The 19,819-nt window shown below is 36.0% G+C and overlaps 1 protein-coding gene and 3 pseudogenes across 3 annotated transcripts; 1 reads left to right on the top strand and 3 right to left on the bottom strand.

Moving 5' to 3' along the window:
• Positions 1 to 439: 439 nt before the first annotated feature.
• Positions 440 to 4,506, bottom strand: LOC124828851 (patatin-1-Kuras 2-like; annotated as a pseudogene). The gene is made up of 8 exons (XR_015780850.1): positions 4,154 to 4,506; positions 3,889 to 4,073; positions 3,621 to 3,774; positions 2,952 to 3,098; positions 2,611 to 2,867; positions 2,120 to 2,289; positions 1,833 to 1,968; positions 440 to 680 (listed from the first exon to the last, which is right to left on the bottom strand). The product of XR_015780850.1 is annotated as a patatin-1-Kuras 2-like (transcript).
• Positions 4,507 to 9,957: 5,451 nt separating this feature from the next.
• Positions 9,958 to 10,602, bottom strand: LOC148195576 (uncharacterized; annotated as a pseudogene).
• A 3,906-nt stretch (positions 10,603 to 14,508) lies between these two features.
• Positions 14,509 to 16,590, bottom strand: LOC148195575 (patatin-17-like; annotated as a pseudogene). The gene is made up of 7 exons (XR_015781040.1): positions 16,388 to 16,590; positions 16,119 to 16,303; positions 15,856 to 16,009; positions 15,603 to 15,782; positions 15,273 to 15,515; positions 14,972 to 15,142; positions 14,509 to 14,841 (listed from the first exon to the last, which is right to left on the bottom strand). The product of XR_015781040.1 is annotated as a patatin-17-like (transcript).
• Positions 16,591 to 16,759: 169 nt separating this feature from the next.
• LOC148195574 (patatin-like protein 5) lies at positions 16,760 to 19,132 on the top strand. Its single transcript, XM_088095246.1, has 5 exons — positions 16,760 to 16,852; positions 16,943 to 17,089; positions 17,221 to 17,511; positions 18,089 to 18,264; positions 18,846 to 19,132. The coding sequence occupies exons 1-5, from the start codon at positions 16,760 to 16,762 to the stop codon at positions 18,955 to 18,957; spliced, it is 819 nt and encodes a 272-aa protein (XP_087951372.1). The 3' UTR covers positions 18,958 to 19,132.
• Positions 19,133 to 19,819: the final 687 nt, after the last annotated feature.

The following is a 19,819-nucleotide window of genomic DNA, read 5'->3' as shown; positions in this document are numbered from 1 at the left end:
TTAGATAGTAAATAAATACAAGATTTAACTCTACACTTTAGACTTAATTTTAGCCGAGTCTTTGGATTGATACCTAGGTTGTCCCTATACTTCATTAGTGGGGAAACTTAGTTTGTTCTGTTTTTGTGCGACGAAAAACAGTTTAACAGTAGTTTCATTTGGGTGAAGCAAAAGCCATGTTAATTCGTATAAGTTGCAATTTTAATTGGAAATTATAAGGGCTTATGAGGTGTTACATGAATTTATGAGACTTGGTTACAATGAGTATTGTCTAAGAAGGGGACAATTCTGTCTTGGCAGAAGCATTTGTACAGTTTTTCATATTTGATCTGAAATTTTCTTCTCTATTATTTCAATTATTTTTAAAGGCAATGCATGTTGTGTTGGGTTGATTAACTTTGCATGAAATTGTATTATTCTTCTTGATTTTTACATTACCGTCATACATATATTTGAGAAGTGTTTGTTTTGCTTTGCTCATTACCCTTTTTCCATGTATTAGCAGTAGTATCCTGAACTCATAATACACCAAACTTTGGTTGCTGACTGGGACCACTGAAACCTACTGTTGTTGAACTAATTTGCATGTATACTGTAACATTGCTGATGCTTTCTCCATGGGGTTGATGACAGGAAAACTTTATTACTTGCATCTGGTATCTTAATTGCTGGAGGAACAGCTGCATATATGCAATCAAGGTTTAGAGTTAGTAAACCTGATTTATTTGGACATAGCAATGGACAAAACAGCGATAGTGAAGTCACAGAGGAGGTTGGCGTTGATGCAACAAAAAATAAACACAAGAAAGGGTTGAAGTCACTCCAACTCCTTGCTTCAATTATACTAACTGACATGGGCAAATTAGGTGCAAGGGATCTTTTAGGTTTAGTTGCTATAGCGGTAAGTCTGTTTTATTGTGGATTATTATGCTTCATGCATGCCTTCAATTTTTCAAAATGAGGCATAATTTAATGTTCGTATATATATATATTCAAGTATTCAACATGTTTTTTTGACATTGTTTATGTTTAAAATTATGAAATGTAGCCCTGATTTAGAGCTCACCACATGTAATATATAGTCATATACTGGTGAAAGAGATCAATAAAGTATCCTTATGGCATGTCAAAGGCCCTCATTTTCTTCACCTTTGTACAGCCTGTGATAGCTGGATGTCTGGAAGGAAAAACAGAATACTTCTAATAGGAAGTATCTTATTAGCTTGAAGTTTTCATAAAACCACAGTATCTTATGCAGCATTCCAACGCCCTATTTTTTTTTTCACCCTTCGGAAATTACCGAAGGCTTTTGGCCCTCGGTAATTACCGAAGGCTTTTGGCCCTCGGTAATTACCGAAGGGCAAAAGCCCTCGGTAAATGTTAGCGACAAGGGATTTACCGAGGGCTCTTTGGCCGTCGATAAGCCTTCGGTAATTACCTTTTACCGACGGTTTTGGGCTGTTTCCGAGGGCTTCTGGCCTTCGGTAATGCCCTTCTTTTTTGTAGTGTATATATATATATATATATATATATATATATATATATATATATAATAATAATAATAATAATAATAATAATAATAATAAAGGGAATGTTACAATTATCACTTTACCCGTAAGAAATTATATTTAAAGCTTAATAAACTTTCCATTTCATTAAAATGATACAATGAAAATCCTCTTAATTTTAATTAAAAAAGAACATGACGAAATGGACCAACCCAAGTTTGTTTTAGTCAAACTTTTCAAGATTCTAGGTTAAGATCTACCAAAAAAAAATAAACAACAACTTGTCCAACCTACTAAATTAAAAGAGAACATTTTTCATAGAACCTTATTTTTTCAAGAAATGTTCTTTTGGAATGCCCAATTTGCTTGAGCAAGAGTTTCAAGAAATGGCCTTCCTCCTTTTTTCATAGATTTCCTTTCCAGACGACGTTGTCTTTCTCCATGCAAAATATCAGCAATCCTTCACAAAATTATAAAACCAAAACAGAATTCGATATTATATATAATTGAATTGAAAAATACAGTATAATTGAGCTTTAATCACTGTAGGTTTTAGGCATAAAAATATTTAAGTAAATTAAAAGGTTAAATTTGTTCATTTTTTTTTTCACCTGTCAAGAGCCTCAGCATTTGTTCCCACCCCTTCTTCTATATTAAAAGTGTCCAAATTCATCTTCACAACTTTTTCTTGTAGCAGTTGTTTTCCAGTCTTCTCCAGGCCTTCCAAGTTTTCTTCAGTAACATTAACTGAGTTTGAGAAATCAGGATTCAAGTCGTATTCCTGCCATTCATTACATCAATCATCGTTATCCAAACTAGAAATAGGATAATGATATTTTGACAACATATTTTTGACAACATTTTAACATCATCTACGTGTCATTCTGTAATTAGTCCAAAATTACTCCACAGTCAATAATAATAATCATAAACACCAACATGGACCAATCACAGAATGATATGTAGATGGTGTTAAAAGGTTGTTAAAAAAAATATTATCAAAACATCATTATTTTAGAAATAGTTCTTAAAGCATATATTATGAGCATGGAATAAAAGTATTAATGGGAGTCAAATGTCAACTAGATTTTTACATGCATACATCAATTCGAAGGTATGTACTCGTAGAAGGTGGGAATCTTGAAAAGAGTGAAGCAGGATAGTATTTAGCCATGGCTGAAGAAGCACGACCCTGCATATCTGTTGCAATAGCATCCCATATATCTTCTGTCCAAAGGCAGCCACGCGAGCATCAAAAAAATTACTCTCCACATATTTTGTATGTCCAGTTCCCAAAGACAAGACCAAGATTTTCGGATACTCTGCGTGTTGTAACACTTCACTTACGGTTACATGTGTCTGTCAAATTTCACTTCACATGGTTAAACTTGAGACATTGAGTCGTGTATATATATAAATGCATGCATCATAATTGACATGTACCGGATTCTGAGCTACTACACCACCATCTACCATATTGAACTCAACTCCATCGTTCTGAAAATAGTAAGGTGGTAGCTGAGTGGGTGTAGCTGAAGTCGATATGCATATATCTGACAACAAGGCATCTAAATAGGGAACATTCTCAAGCTGCATCACAAAAATATTATGTTAATCAGTGTTTGGAAAGCCTTATTGAACAAGGTATCAACAAAGGACAGTTTAGTGCACAGATGTGTAAGGATTGGTAGTAGTACTTCTTTTGGCTTATTGAACAAGGACAATTTAGTATAAGGATTGGTTGTAGTTCTTGGGTATCAGTCATACAGCACAAGCACATACAACTGAGAAAATACTGATAATAGAAAAAAAATTTTATACTGATAAAAGAAATTTACAGCAACATTCTCAAAATTATGAGAATTTTGAAATGAAAGAATAGGAGAGAATGGGATGTATAACAAAGGGCAAGTGATTTCTTTTATAGTCACCAAACCTTAATTTTTTAGAAGTTCTCACCAATGTAAGACTTCATTCCTCACAGTAGTACTCCTTTTCGGTTATGTAAGCAAGTCGAGAAGAGCGTACTGGAACAGTTATGATGTGTAGCCTAAGAAATTAGTCTAAGTGACAGAGTAGCAGACATATAAATACAAAACTTATGCTGCTAACCTTGTAGTTTGAGAATATGACTGGCTTTTGTCTCTTGAGGTCGAAAGCTGGGATTACAACATTGGTAAGTGTTTGACTAAGTCGAGTATCCTTCAAGAGTTCACGAGTTACGTTATGTAAAAACTCCCCATCGAACTTGGGACCGTTTCCAGGTCTGCATGTTAGTTTGTTTCGTCAAGAGGAAACACAAAACAAAAGCATGTTATAATTAGTTGCCTTTTAATAGTTAATATTGACGATGTTCTGAGAATATCAGTGCTATTCTTACCTAGATTCATTGAATATATGAGGGCCATTTTGTTTGTAGAAGTCTACAATTTGTGCAGGAGTAAAGGCAGCACGAGTAGCATCATCAGGGCTTGGGGTGGCTAACATAGCTGCTATGAGTCCACCAGTGTCAGTCCCTCCTATCACTTCAAAATAATGTGCTAAATCTGCATTTGGATCCTTAGCCTGCATTCAAGTTAACCTCATAAGCATTCATTCATGCAAATTCAGTACATGGATATATAGTATTAACAGTAAGAATGAACCTTAAGAGCCTTATCTAAGTAATCAAGAACTGTTGCTGGAATAATCCCCTTTATTCCGCCACCATCAATGCTCAGAACAGTTAACCTCTTTCTATTGTCAGATGGAGTCAGTTTCTGGGTACTGAATCCACCAGTCAGTTGCCCAGCAAAGAGCAAAACAAAGAAAACCAAACGAGCCATTAATGGCTTCACAAGGTAGTATAGAAGTAGTTGAGAGAATTGTTTGATTTGTGCTGAAATGTTAAGGTATTGTAGAAAGTTTTTTGCAGGATAGATTCATGTACCCTTTGACAGAAAACTTTGTTCACGGATCACCCTGATAATGGTTGAGGCTGAAAGCTTTTCTTAGAGATTTTGTTCGGATAAGGCTGAAAGCTTTTCTTAGAGATTTTGTTCGGATAAGGCTGAAGATTCCTTACAGATGATGTGATGAACTGTTCTGTCTGTAACATTTTAAATTATTTAAATTGGTGCATTATGTTTTTCTTTTCTAAATTATTATAAAAATTATATTTTATTTTTAAATTGAATTATAAATATTTTATTTGTATATTTATAAAACTTGTATAAAATCTCCTCTGCAGAGGTTATAATATAATTCTTATAAAATATTTCACACGTCATTTACTTAAAAAAAAAAATTATATACTTCTTATAAAATATAGAAACTAGATACTTTATAATTTTATCTAGTACTATAACATATATTTTTAATTTTTTTTTATTAAATATATTTATTTCAAACTTACTTCTCAATTAATATATATATATATATATATATATATATATATATATATATATATATAAATAATTTAAATTTTATCATGAAGGTAAAAATATATACAAAAATGTAAATAATTCAAATACTGTAATAATGAAACTTATTTAAAATGTTAAATAAATTTAATAAAATTTAAATTGAAAAAAATTAAATTTAAATATTTTTAAAAATGATAAGATAAGGCTAAAATTTGAAAAAGAAATTAATTTTAATTTTCAGATAAAAAACCAAAAACATATTTAATGTTTAATTATAAAGAGATGCATTTTTTTTCAATTTTATCATTTTAATTACTCCTTTTTAAATTTAAATAATTATTTATAATAAAAAAATTATTTTTCTTTTATCATTTTAGTAACTATTTGTTTTAATTCAAATAATTATTTATTATTAAAAATTATTTACACTCTTATCTTTTTGTAACTACTTTTTTAAATTTAAATAATTAATTTTATTTTAATTATCCAATTCTATCATTTAAAATATATAATTTTTTAATTTATTAAATTCATATCACTGGTTAACTTTCATAAATTTTTATCTTAAATTCTTGAGTTTCTTATATTCTTTTTCTTGATTTAAACATCATTTTCACCGATTTTTTCCTCACTCAACTCATGCAAATCTGTTTGAAAACAACCTGTTTCGGTGTACATTTTTCTGTGTGTCTCTGTTGCTCCTGGATGTCTGGGATGCTTGCATTTCTTCAACTGTTGTCCTTCGTATTCACCAAAGGAGGGGGAGGTACCTGCAAAGATACTCCGACGCTCAAGTCAGATATGAGTTATGGAGCTGAAGCTCTGAAGAGAATAATTGGATATTGCTCTGAAATATTATTCAGGATCTCTAGAGCATAAAGAGAACGTACCTGGACTTTGGTCCTGTCACTGCATTTATAAGCAAAATAAAATAACCACCTTACCTAAAAATGTGGCTAGTGGCTTTGACAAATATCTTAACTGGCTAAAATATCTAAGATATTTATGTTATTACATAAATATCCTTACTACATAACATGTTTCGGTGTACATTTTCCTGTGTGTCTCTGTTGCTCCTGGATGTCTGGGATGCTTGCATTTCTTCAACTGTTGTCCTTCGTATTCACCAAAGGAGGGGGAGGTACCTGCAAAGATACTCCGACGCTCAAGTCAGATATGAGTTATGGAGCTGAAGCTCTGAAGAGAATAATTGGATATTGCTCTGAAATATTATTCAGGATCTCTAGAGCATAAAGAGAACGTACCTGGACTTTGGTCCTGTCACTGCATTTATAAGCAAAATAAAAATAACCACCTTACCTAAAAATGTGGCTAGTGGCTTTGACAAATATCTTAACTGGCTAAAATATCTAAGATATTTATGTTATTACATAAATATCCTTACTACATAACATGCCCCCCAAGTCCGAGTTAACCGTTCCGGTTTATGAACGTGGTAACTATAGGACTTATGAGTTTGAGGGAGGTTGTGTTGGGGAGCGTGTTTGTGGTTGTCGTTCATGTGTGGATTGAACGTTTTAAATCAAGGATGACCGAGCAATTGGGTTTGATGAGCCAAAAAGAAGCGAAGACGAATGGTAAAAAGCTGGAACAAGTGAGGCCGAGCGTGAGGAAACGTATGACCGAGGTTGAAACTAAAGGTAAGTCGAACGTTCGTGCACCTGGGTTGGCGAGCGCTTAAGAAACAAAAGGTCGAACAAATTTGAGGCCGAACGGCCAACTTCTTGAAGGCTCGAAAACATGGATTGACGAGCGCTTGTTGATGTGGATTGACGAGCGGTATTTGAACGCTCGTTGCATCGGTTTGACGAGCGCTCGTTGAAATGAATTGATGAGCGACATTTGAACGGTCGTTGACATGGGTTGACGAGCGCCCGTGTTGAAGTATGGTCGAACATCTTCGAGGCCGAACGTCCGACAGCAAGGACGCTCGCACACAGTGATTGTCGAGCGTTTCGAATTCTGAGGCGAGGCCGAGTGCGGGACGTTTCAGGACGAACGTCATTTACGTACGCGAGGCCGAACAAGAGTATGGCCGAACGATTGAATGTTGAGATCGTGCATGACCGAACGCTAAAGGCCGAACGTCAAAGACATGGAACGATGGCCGAATAATCACTGAGTGAGTGTTGAGCCCTTGAGGCCGAGTGTCGATGATAGTCGAAGCGACGAACGCTCGACAATCGAATGGCCGAATGATTGGCCCCAAGAGAACGAACGTCGTTTGCGTCGAGTGACCGGATCCAAATGGAGTGTCGAGCGTGAGGGCGGTTTGGACGCTCGACACGTAGGTTGAATGCGTGGACAGTTTGAACGCTCGTCACATGGCTTGTCGAGCAGTATTTGAACGCTCGTTAACAAGGATTGTCGAGCGGTGTTGGAACGCTCGTACACATGAATGGACGAGCGGTCGAGAGGTCGAGCGGTATTTGAACGCTCGTTAACAAGGATTGTCGAGCGTTGAGGCCGAACGCTGATTGAGTTGATGCTCGTTAACAATTGAATGTGGAGCGTTGAGGCCGAACGACTGAACGAGTGGACGCTCGTTGACAATTGAATGTCGAGCGTTGAAAGACAGAATCTTTGAAAAGTTGATGTTCTTGGGTGAACATAAGCTAGGCTACGGGGATGGTCCCCTAGGTTTGATGGTCTGGGTGTTCTAGGGCGAACATCTACCAGCGGGAGTGTGTCCCTTTGTTTGATGCTCCTGGGTGTTCTAGGGCGAACATCTACCAGTGGGAGTGTATCTCGAATGTACTGGGTGTTCTTGGGCGAACAGTGACCCATGGGAGTGTATCCCGTAGAACGCTCGTGGACATGGTTTGTCGAGCGGTTGATGTTCTGGGTGTTCTTGGGCGAACAACTACCAGCGGGAGTGTGTCCCTTTGTTAAATGCACCTGGGTGTTCTAGGGCGAACATCTACCAGCGGGAGTGTGTCCCTTTGTTCAATGCACTTGGGTGTTCTAGGGCGAACATCTACCAGGTTGAGAAGTGATTCAGGATGGACGGCTCTCAGGTGTCCGCTTTTATGTACAAGAGACGATTATCTGCACTGTAAGAAATAATATTGAGTATATAAGTGAGACCATTTGGTCAAATTGCAAACCTGGTGACCGAACGTTCATTAGGCCGAATGCTGCACGCTTGAGGCCGTACGTCAAAAAGATGAAGTGACCGAATGCTTCCTGCGGAAATAGCCGAACGTTAATGAAGTGAATGGCCGAACGGTGGCTGCCAAGATGCCGAACGTTAATGAGGCCGAATGCGGGAGCGCTCGTATTGAAGAATGGTCGAGCGGTAGAGACCGAACGTGAGGACGAGCGGTTGAAGGTGAAGGGATACCGAACGGCCCATTGTTTGAACGTTCGTACACCTACTGATTGTCTAGCGTTGCCGAGCGATCGAACCCGAGGGCGAACGGCTAAATTCTCGAACGTTCGTGCACAGCCGTTTCCGAGCGTTCGAATCCGAAGGGTGAGGCCGAACGATCGATTACTTGAGCGCGCGTCCATAGGCATTGTCGAGCGTGCTGATCCGAATGGCGAGGACGAACGGTCTGCTGTTTGAACGTTCGTCCACACTGAGTGTCGAGTGTTAGCGCTCAAATCCGAAGGGAGGACGAACGTTACTTATTCGAGTGGGCGAACGCTTAGGAACCGAGCTGCCGAACGTTGGTGACGAGTTGGCGAACATTGAGGACGGAGTCGATGAATGTTGAGGATGGTTTGAACGTTCGTCCCATTGCGTGTCGAGCGGTTTTCTGAGCGCTCGTTGATATGGACTTGACGAGCGCTCGCTGAAATGGACTGACGAGCGATGTACTGTTTGAACGCTCGTCCACATATAGTGTGTAGCGTTCCCATCCTAAGAGCGGGGACGAACGGTGGAAGTGATCGAGTGACCGAACGCCAAGAGGCCGATCATGAGTATACGCGCTCGTGTGCGAGTATCAGGTTCAGTCGAATGGGCGAACGCTTGTGGACCCGAGTGGAAGCACGGTTCAGACCGAGTCACCGAACGTAAGGGTGACGGGTGGCCGAACGGTCGAGGCCAAAGATGGCCGAACGCTGCTGATACTGGTGGCAGAATGGTGGAGGCCACGGATGGCCGAACGCTGAGGTCGACAGAAGGAACGTTACTTGCGTCGCGGACGAGCGCTCGTTGAATTGGATCGACGAACGATGTACTGTTTGAACGCTCGTCCACATATTGATTGTCGAGCGTTCGAATCCAAGTCGAGGACGAACGTCTGATAGCTTGAACGCTCGTCCACATTGATTGTCGGGCGTTCGAATCCAAGTCGAGGACGAACGGTCTGAGGACGAGCGGCTGATTGTTTGAATGCTCGTCCACAGGCCTTGTCGAGCGTTCCGGTCCGAAGGATGAGGACGAGCGGTCCCAGGACGAACGGCCGATTTCTTGCACGCTCGTTCACATGCCTTGTCGAGCGTTATTCGAACGCTCGCTGAAATGGATTGGTGAGTGGTCTTTGAACGCTCGTTAACAAGGGTTGTCGAGCGGTGTTGGAAATACACATGAATTGACGAGCGGTCGAGAGGTACGTCAGGTCGAGCGCTAGGGACCGAATGTCGATGATGAGCGAAGAGACGAACGCTCTAGGCCGAAAAGCCACGAGAGAATGGTGGACGAGCGTTGTAGAGACGGGTAGCTGAACATGAGTAAGGCGGAGTGGTTGAACATCAGTGTGGCCGAATGGCCGAACGCTGGAACGCTCGTGGCCATGGATGGTCGAGCGTCATTGAAGCTGAAAGGCAGAACGCTTGGCAAAGCTGATTGCTGGACGTTTGAAGCCGTACGTCCGTTAGGTCAAATGTCCGATCACGAGTAGGGCCGAACGTCACGAAAGTTTCGTAACCGAGCGTCAGTTTGGTTGAATAACCGAACGCTGGTGGATGGCGCGATTGTTGCGGAAGACGTGGAGAATGGGTCTGCGATCAACCGAATCACGCGTGGATGGCGCGATTGTTGCGGAAGACGTGGAGAATGGGTTTGACCAGAAACCCTAGTTTTGCGCACCAGCTCTTGCATATTGGCGGGAATGTGTCTGCATTTTACACGGCAGATTCCGCCTGGGCCCAACTTGGAGATTTAGGGTTTTCGGCGTTCTGCGATTTCCCAGAATGGATAAGATTGTTAAAGTTGTGGGGTTGAGTTGCATCCAATAACCCACAGGAATAGCACCACGAAGCTCCAGCACAGGAAGAGTGGCAAGTGTGAAGATGACAACCCCATCAGGCCAACCCAATTTCCTCAAAGAATTGGCAATTTTCAAGCCAAAGCCAGAGGCTTTGATGGAGTCAACAGCAGCATTTGCATCCCTTGAAACAGCGAACCAAGCCAGGGACAAAGAGGCCTAAAATATGATCCAGAAGGCGAATTTAACTGGCTTTTCCCCAGAAAGCAGCAACCTTTCGGCTTCATCAGCAGGGTCGAAGCATTTATCAGAAGAAGCTCGTATTTGGGTTAGTGGGAAAGGGGTAATTGCAATTGGAGGTCTGAAATGGGGAGAACCTTGAAGGATTGAGAATGAGAAGGTCGATTTAAGAGATTGTCTACCCCTTTGGATGAGAGGATGAAAATTGAAAGATGAAATCCCGCTGTGGGTTTTTCTGATATGGAATGTCAGTGACAAAGATGAGGCAGCCATTATTAACCCAGCAATTTGATAAGAAAAAGTGTGGAACTTAGAATTGAGAAAGGTTGGTCAGTATCATCGTCGTCTTGAGGGATCAGCGTAATAGTGTTTGGGAGGTGATTTAGGAATTTAGGGCTTTTTGATTTGCGGATCGTGCAATCATGAAGGCGATGGAGGTGATCTAATGGTGCTTCCGTGACAGCAGCGGTTGGTGGCGCGGCGGAGGCTGATGGGTGGACCCGATTTGGGGGTGTGATTCGATCTGGTAATGACAGTGGCGTCACGGCTTACGGAGGAGAATCTTGGTGGCGATGCAGCGATTTGATGGAGTAGCTCTATCCGAGGAAGTGATTCATCGAGGCCGAGTGCTCCTCTTGCGGTTTTTGTGAGATGACACTCGGCCCCACGGTGGGCGCCAAAATGTTTCGGTGTACATTTTCCTGTGTGTCTCTGTTGCTCCTGGATGTCTGGGATGCTTGCATTTCTTCAACTGTTGTCCTTCGTATTCACCAAAGGAGGGGGAGGTACCTGCAAAGATACTCCGACGCTCAAGTCAGATATGAGTTATGGAGCTGAAGCTCTGAAGAGAATAATTGGATATTGCTCTGAAATATTATTCAGGATCTCTAGAGCATAAAGAGAACGTACCTGGACTTTGGTCCTGTCACTGCATTTATAAGCAAAATAAAAATAACCACCTTACCTAAAAATGTGGCTAGTGGCTTTGACAAATATCTTAACTGGCTAAAATATCTAAGATATTTATGTTATTACATAAATATCCTTACTACATAACACAACCCAAGCTAACTGATAAAAATATATTAATAATGTACGAATCTATTTGGGTTTATTTTATTTAAATTTTGAAAAATAAACAGATTTCTATTTGTGTCGTCTTTGTCTAATGCTTACTTTAGAAATAAATATCTTTAGACTTATTTTAATAAGCAAATTCTAGGTGAAAAAATAAGCAAACTTTAGGCTTCTTTTTTGTATTTAATTAATTTAAAAATAACTTTGATATTAAAAATATTTTCTTCTTACCATTCATTTATCTAATATGCTTATTTTTAAAATAAGTAGTTTTTTGAGGTCATTGTAACAAGTAAATTCTACCTACAATTGACTTTTTTAAATTATACTCATGTTCGAAAACACTTATATTTTAAATTAAACTAATTAGTTTTTAATAACTTTTTTTTTCTTGTACTCACATAACCAATAATTTAACACGCCTTTTAGCATTTATATTATTTTATAATGCTTAATATTTTGTCGTATTCATTGTAAGTCCTATCTCAGTTTTCAAAATCCAAGTAGCAATGTCGTGTTGTATGTCGACATGCACTGGTGCAATCGATTAAAAACTTGTCTTTTTTATGTATTGTCATTATCACTTGTTTTTTTTAACCTTTTCTTTAACTCATAAATCAAATATTAAATTATATTTAATTTATTTTATCAATAAACTTATTATCTATCTTTTCACATTTTTCATTAGCATTTTTATTTTACATTTTATTAGCTAAGTTTTTTATTTACATATTTTATGACTAGAGTAATATCAAAACGATGTTGTTTCAATATATACATGATGAAATAAAAAATGAAGTTCATGTTTGCTTCAAATCCAAACAAAAAATAATACAAAAATATACAGACATTAAATTACATAATTTGTTTTTATAAAAAATAGTAGGATTAACAGCAGGCCCATCCCTAAGAAGTTTCTCCTTAACTCTCTTCCACACCTTGGAAACACCCTTACAAGTAATCAGAAATCATACAATAACACAATTTTCTTTATGACATCTTAATACTTACATTTAAGTAAGGAAAATAGCTTGAAAATCCTCATTAACAGCCTCTTCCCCTACACTTTTGTTTTCTCTTTCCCTACATTTTCACAATCGTGCTGAGTCACAAATTGTTGCTCCAGTCGTGAAATAGTGTCGATCTTTATGCCATGAGTCTTCACCGCATTGTGTTTTGTAAAACCTACGCCGTGAGGCTCTTTTATAAAACTCTCCACACTGCACTACGAGGCTCCTCCATAAAGCTCTTGACATTGTGTCGCAAAACCCTTGTTACAAGTCTCTTCTTTAACTAGTGACCCTTTGAAACCCCATGCACTCTCCGCTAGATTTCAGTTACAAATTAGACCATTAGAACATACCAACATCTTTTAATAAAATAATTCCAATTCTAAAGCATTTCAAAACCTAATAACAACTAAAATTCAACACATACATTCATTTCACAAACATGCAAACTTACTTCAAAACTCAAGCACTAAATTAACAAAATATAATACTAGTTTTCCTTACCTTACACCGAAGCTACGAAACTCTAAGAATGAACACCATTTGCTTCCCGCACAAGAAACTCTAAAAACATCTACGAATTACCAAATTGTAATAGGGAAGAGTCCTTAAGACCACAAATTGACAAAAAACCAAAAAATGAACACTAAAGATACATGCGTCAGGGTTTCCTAAGCATGATCATAAACAGAGAACGAAAGAAAAAAGAAGTAAAAACTTACTTGTCCTAAATGAAAAACTAATCGGTTAGAAATAAAAATTACTTTTTTTTGATCTCATAGAAACTTTCTGATTGTCAAACATATAATCAATGTGTAAGATAATCTAGGAAGAATGTAGAAAACTCTAAAAAACGTGATTTCTAGAAAGATAATACATTTTAAAATAATGAAATTCGTTTATAATAAAACTATTTAATATTAAAATAACCTAGTTTCACTATTTTTAGACTACCACCACTTCTAAAATATCATTTTCTAGAGTTATTATATAATTTAACTTCATCCAACTTCAAGAGTCTAAATTAAAAATTATATATGAGTTGTGTTTTTTGGTTATCCAATGTTTATATTAATGACCTTCAATACAAAAAAGTTATGCATGTTCAGTATTAATCAAATAATGTTTTTACTATTTCATATAACATTATATATATATATATATATATATATATATATATATATATATATATATATATATATATATATTGATGTACTTTGTAACGTCAGTTGTTGTTGAATGCGTAAATTCATTACTTTGTTGTTGAATGCGTAAATTCATTACTTTGTTGTTGAATTCGTAAATGCATTACTTGTTTTCTTCTTATTTGTTTCTCTTTTCTATGGGTATGATTTGTGATAATATCATTTTTTAGTGTCCTAATTCTAATGTGATGCTAAATTTCATATAAATAAAAAGTATATTTATGCTAGGATGATATTAATATTGACTTAGTCAATATCTACAGAGTTCGATTAATCTTACACACTAATGTAAAGTACAAAAAGAGACTTCTACGATGTTAAATAACGACATTTAAAAAATCAACATCATAAGAAATTATGTAGTGATAGTATTTGTAATTTTTGTGACCTGTCATTAAAAGTGAGATAGATGAGAACAACGATGTTATACAGAGAACCATTGTTAAAAATGAAATTCTTTCGACCCAGCTTCTTTTTCTTAGACAACTTCATTTTAAAATACTTTGACAACATTTTAACACAATTAACGTGTCATTCTGTCATTCTGTGATTGGTCCATGTTGGTGTTTATGATTATTATTATTGATTGTGAAGTAATTTTGGATTAATCACATAATGATACGTATACAATGTTAAAATATTGTCAAAAGTATCATTTTTCTTTAGCTTTTCCTCTTCCCCTATACTTTTGTTTTTCTCTTTCCTTGCATTTTTACAATTGTGGCCAGTCACAAACTGTTGCTCAAGTCGATAAATAGTGTCGATCTTGACACATGCCACGAGTCTTGGCCGCACTGTGTTTTGTAAAATCTATGTCGTGAAGCTCTTTTACAAAGCTCTTATGTGAGTGAATTGTGTCTATCTAGAAAAGGCAAGAAAAACAAAGAAGCAATAACTTCTTAATTAGAAGTGACGTAGAATTAACCTTGTTTTTACAGTAGGGAGGATGCTTGGTATATTATTCATGGTTCTTGCTGGCTGTAAGAGTTGCACAGAACTCATATATATATATAAGCCATCAACCTTATTCTGTAGATAGTACAACAAGCATGGATAACTAATACAAATGACATCACATAACTTTGGTCTTTTGAAATGCCCAATTTGCTTTAGTTTTGTCAGAAGGAACCCTAAGAGTTTCAAGAAAAGGTCTTCCTCCTTTCTCTACAGATTTTTGCTTCAGACGATGCTGTCTTTCTCCATACAAAATATCAGCAAGCCTTCATAACAACATAAAAACATTCCCCACAAAATCAGAATTAGATATTATACATATCTGAACCATCAGCCACGGTAGGTTTTAGGTATTAAAATTGATGTATAAAATTAATAATTGAGTAAATATTTCACCTGTCAAGAGCCTCAGCATTTGTTCCTACGCCTTCTTCTACGGAGAAAGTGTTCAAATTGATCTTCTTAACTTTTTTCTTCTAAAAGTTCTTTCCCAGTCTGTTCAAGACCGTCCATGTTTTCTTTTGCAACTTCAACCAAGCTGGAGTGAGCAGGATCCAATTCGTATTCCTGTCATTGATTACTTGAGCAGTGAATTATTCAAAGATAAACAATTCAAACCAATAAATAATTTATAAGAAAGTGTTGGAAATATTAGAATAATTTAAAAAATAATTTTAATGGTGTCTTGTTTGTAAACCTGAATTCGAAGGTAGGTAATGGCAGGTTGTTGGAAGAGTGAACCATGATAGTACTCTGTCATGGAGGTAGTTGCACGATCAATGAAAGTGATCCCATGAATAAGCCATTCCCAATCGCTCCATGTGGCAGCCATTTCAACATCCAAATCCGGCTGAGTTTCTTTTGTTCCAGTTCCCAAAGACAATACAAGTATTCTGGAATACTTATTGTGTCGTAGTGCTTCACTCACGGTTGCTCTAGTCTGATAAAAAAGTATAAGTATCCATGCATCATAATTTACATCTAATTAATTTTATTATATTTGTAATAAATAGCGAAATTAATTTACCGGATTCCCATTTACTAAGCTCTCATCAAGGATACTAAACATACTCAAGTCCGCACCGCTAATCAAATTGAACTCAACACCATCATTCTCAAAATAGTAGGGTGGTAGAATAGTGGGTGCTGCCGAAGCCGATATGCTTATATCCGACATCAAGGCATTGAAGTACGGATACCTTCCAAGCTACATCACCAAAAAATTATGTTACTTATTTTTTTCAGTAAAGAAATATATAATATATGCATACGCTGCTAACCTTGTAGTTTGAGAATATAACTGGTTTTTGTGTCTTGATATCGAAAGTTGGGATGACAACATTGGTCAATGTTTGATTAAGTCGTGTATCCTTAAACACTTCACGACTTATGTTGTGTAAAAACTCTCCATCGAATATGGGACCGTTTCCAGGTCTTCATGTTGCTCGTTTACAAACACAAACCAAAGCATGTTATTATTTGTTGCTGTCAATTGTTAATATTGATGATGTTGGGAGAATATTAATTGATGTTATTATTATACCTAGATTTATTCAATACATGAGGGGCGTTTTCTTTGTAGAAGTCTAGAATTTGTGCAGGAGTAAAGGCAGGACGAGTAGGATCATCAAGGCTTGGGGTGGCTAACAGAGCTGTTATGAGTCCACCAGTGCCAGTCCCTCCTATCACATCAAAGTAATTTGCTAAATCTGCATTTGGATCCTTGGCCTGCATTCAACTTAACCTCATAAACATTCATTCATACATACAGTTTCAGTACATGAATATATAGTATTAACAGTAAGAATGAACCTTAAGAGCCTTATCTAGGTAATCAAGAACAGTTGCTGGAATAATCCCCCTGATACCACCACCATCAATACTCAGAACAGTTAATACGTTTCCACTGTCAGATGGAGTCAGTTTTTGGATACTGAATCCACCGATCAGTTGCCCAGCAAACAGCAAAACAAAGAAAACCAAATGAGCCATGAATTTCTTCACAAGGTACTATAGAAGTAGTTCAGAGAACTGTGTGATTTATGCTGAAATGTAAGGCCTATTTATAGAGTTTTTTTGCAGGATACATACATGTACCATTATTAAACAAATGTTAGGCACAGCTTATTTTATGCATGATAATGGTGCTTCTCATTGCTTACATAAGAAGCGGCAGAGTTTTAAATGGTTCCAAACGGAAAGGATAATACAATTAAATCAATTCCTNATAGTACTGTTTTCTTTTCACTTCAAAAACTGATGTTTGATGATTTTAAGGTGTAGATCGCATAAAATATAACATTATATACTACAATAGTTCTTATTTTATCTGCATTTTTCTTACAGTTTTGCTAATTGATGATGCAGCTTAAGGAAGTTCCTAGCTTTGACGCAAAACTGTCTGATATATGCATTGGAACCTCAGCTGCACCAACTTATCTACCACCTTATTACTTCAAAAATGGCGACACTGAATTCAATTTGATTGATGGTGGAGTTGCAGCAACTAATCCGGTGAACTATCTCCTTTTGAAACTCACCTTAATATGAATGATTTCACTTGTTTAATAATGTGTGATCCCAGTATGAAAATCTGGTGGAAACTCAATCATTTGCTCATGATGAAAAAAGAACACTGTTTGCAGGCTATGGCTGCTTTGACAGAAGTGATAAAGCAACAGAAGGAGAAGAATCCTTACATGAATCCTAAGAATTCAAAGGAAAACATCAATATCTTGTTGCTGTCTATAGGTTGTGGAACTGCAGAAGCTGTTGGTGTTGATGCCCAAATTGCAGAGCAGTTCTCAGCAAATCAATGGGCAGCGACAGGCCTTGCAACTGGTGCTTATGATTATGGTTCCAAAGACATGACCGAGTTTTACATTTCCACTGTCTATCCTGGCCTCCAATCTTCAGACTACTACCTTCGAATTCAGGTGTGCTTCATCTTTGGATTTGTAAAACAGTGATCATTACAGTGGAAAAGTTTGTCTGTGATACTTGAAAAACATGATCAAACGTAGTTTCTGTCAGTTTTTGAAACTGGTTTTTGAGAGAAAATAGGTTGTTCAGTGTTTGTTTGGAAGAATCTTTCTTTCCAACCTTTTGTAAAAGGAAAAAAAAGTAGTTTATGGATAAACAAAACCCGTTTTTCTAAACTAAAATTAGATCATGTATGAGTTCCAAATCGGATTTTAAAGAGTTTTTACTGTAAAAATATTCAGTTTTTGTTTTATATTTTTTCTTGGAAGTTTATGATGTTAAACTTATTAATCCATCTGAATTTGTTCATTAGACAAGAATCTTCGGTTTGAAACCTAAAAGTTATGCATGAGTGTTTCTGACATTGACATGTTAATTAGGTTAACGAAATTAGAGGGGTTCTAAAAATAAAAAGATCAAAACCATTTACATAATAATGTAACAATTAAGATTAAGTTTAATAATTGAAAATTAATGGAAATATTATAACATTGGGAAATATTGAAGTGCATGTGGAATGTTGATGTGCAGGAATATAACTTAGATCCATCCATGGATGCCCTTGACAATGCCACTGCTGTGAACTTGAAAAATCTTGAAAAGGTTGGCTATAACCTTCTGAATGAACCAGTTTTGAGAAAGAATGTTGCCACTTTTGTCCCAGAGGAAGAAGAAGAATGGGGTACAAATGCTCAAGCTCTTGAAAGGTTTGCACACTGTGTTCTTGTTCTTTCTTAACATGAGTCAAGTTTCCCATATATATATATAACATTGAGTTTTGTTTTATTTATTTAACAAAGGGTTTTTTTTAGAGGGTCAAAAATTTGAAAATCTTTAATTATTTATTTGTGTTTTTTAAAGTTAATTATTTGTATTGTTCACCTAATTTTTTATGAATTTAAATATTTATCACAAAAGTGAAAATAAAAGAGAATTAGTATTTATTTATTGCAGAGTATAAATGATAAAACAAAAGAAAAATCTTCATGAGAAGTTGATTAATATATGTTTATTATTTGTGAATAAAAAAAATTAAACTACATTTATGAGGAAGCTAGTGTTTTCTAAATTCCAAGTGTCATTTAGAAAATTCTCAAAAGAGATAATTGTATCGTTTTCCCAAATATTTTAACTATATAGTATATGTGTTTTTACCAACATGATTCTAAGTCCACCATTAAGTAATATGTACGAGTTGTTGTGGTTTTTTTGATGTTGATGTTCAATTCTCATAAATAAAAACCCTAATATAAGAATTGTTTTTGTTTTCATAACTTTTTTTGTGAAGGTTGGCTGAGGTTCTGTACAGAGAGAAAAAGCTTCGTACTAAGAGAAAGAAATCAATGGAGAAAATGGGACGACCATTTATTAAAAATGTTGTTGGACAGACAAGTTATTAGAAAGGCATGATGAATAAATGTACTAATAGGTGCATAGACTTGTGAGTTCTATGCTTATGGAAAATAAACACATGAAATAAATCATGTATGGTGAATGTTTTGAGGACATTATGGAATTGTTCCTTAGTTTCTTTCTTGTTTTTTTTTGTTAATGAATTTGTATTGCAACACTATACTTCCTGAGTAACCTTCTTATGCCATTTATCTCTTAAATGTTTTTGTTTTACATTTATTTAATTTATGCTTAACGTTTGTCTTGGAGTATGCTTTAAAGCATGAACTAGTTGTTGGGAGTGGTAGGAAATGGGTTTTCAACAATTGAAATAACTAAATCAATCCAAATAAAACCATATGCCAATGATGGAACTGTTTTTAGACCCTAACTTTAATGCAAGTATTATTGAAGAAAATTACATCTAATTCTGTTAAAAATTCAATTTCTTGAAGATGGAATTCCAAAATGTTATAGTAAATCGTGTTGTTTGGATAATTATTTGATATAATATATCAGTTGGATTAAAAAAAATAAAAATGTTATTTTGGAAAAAAAATCTAACTAAAAAAATGAAAATAAGTATAAATAACCAATAAATTCATAAATATTATTCATATTCGTTTTCATTCAATAAAAATAACAAATATCTAACTTCTTTTAATTTGGATATAAAAACGAGTAAATACATGCTTATCTCGTCTTCATTTTCATACTAATCCTAATGTTTATCTATGTAAATTACTAAAGAACTCATTATTTATTACATAATATAAAAAAATTGTATATATATATATATATATATATATATAATATTCTTATAATCCTACTTTTTTGTTTCGTTACACAGTTAAAATAGCTTGTTTTCTT

This window comes from Vigna umbellata, chromosome 7, assembly GCF_029865625.1.
Source record: "Vigna umbellata cultivar VRB3 chromosome 7, Vumbellata_1.0, whole genome shotgun sequence".
Classification (NCBI taxonomy): domain Eukaryota; kingdom Viridiplantae; phylum Streptophyta; class Magnoliopsida; order Fabales; family Fabaceae; genus Vigna; species Vigna umbellata.
This window is presented reverse-complemented; position numbering and strand designations above follow the sequence as displayed.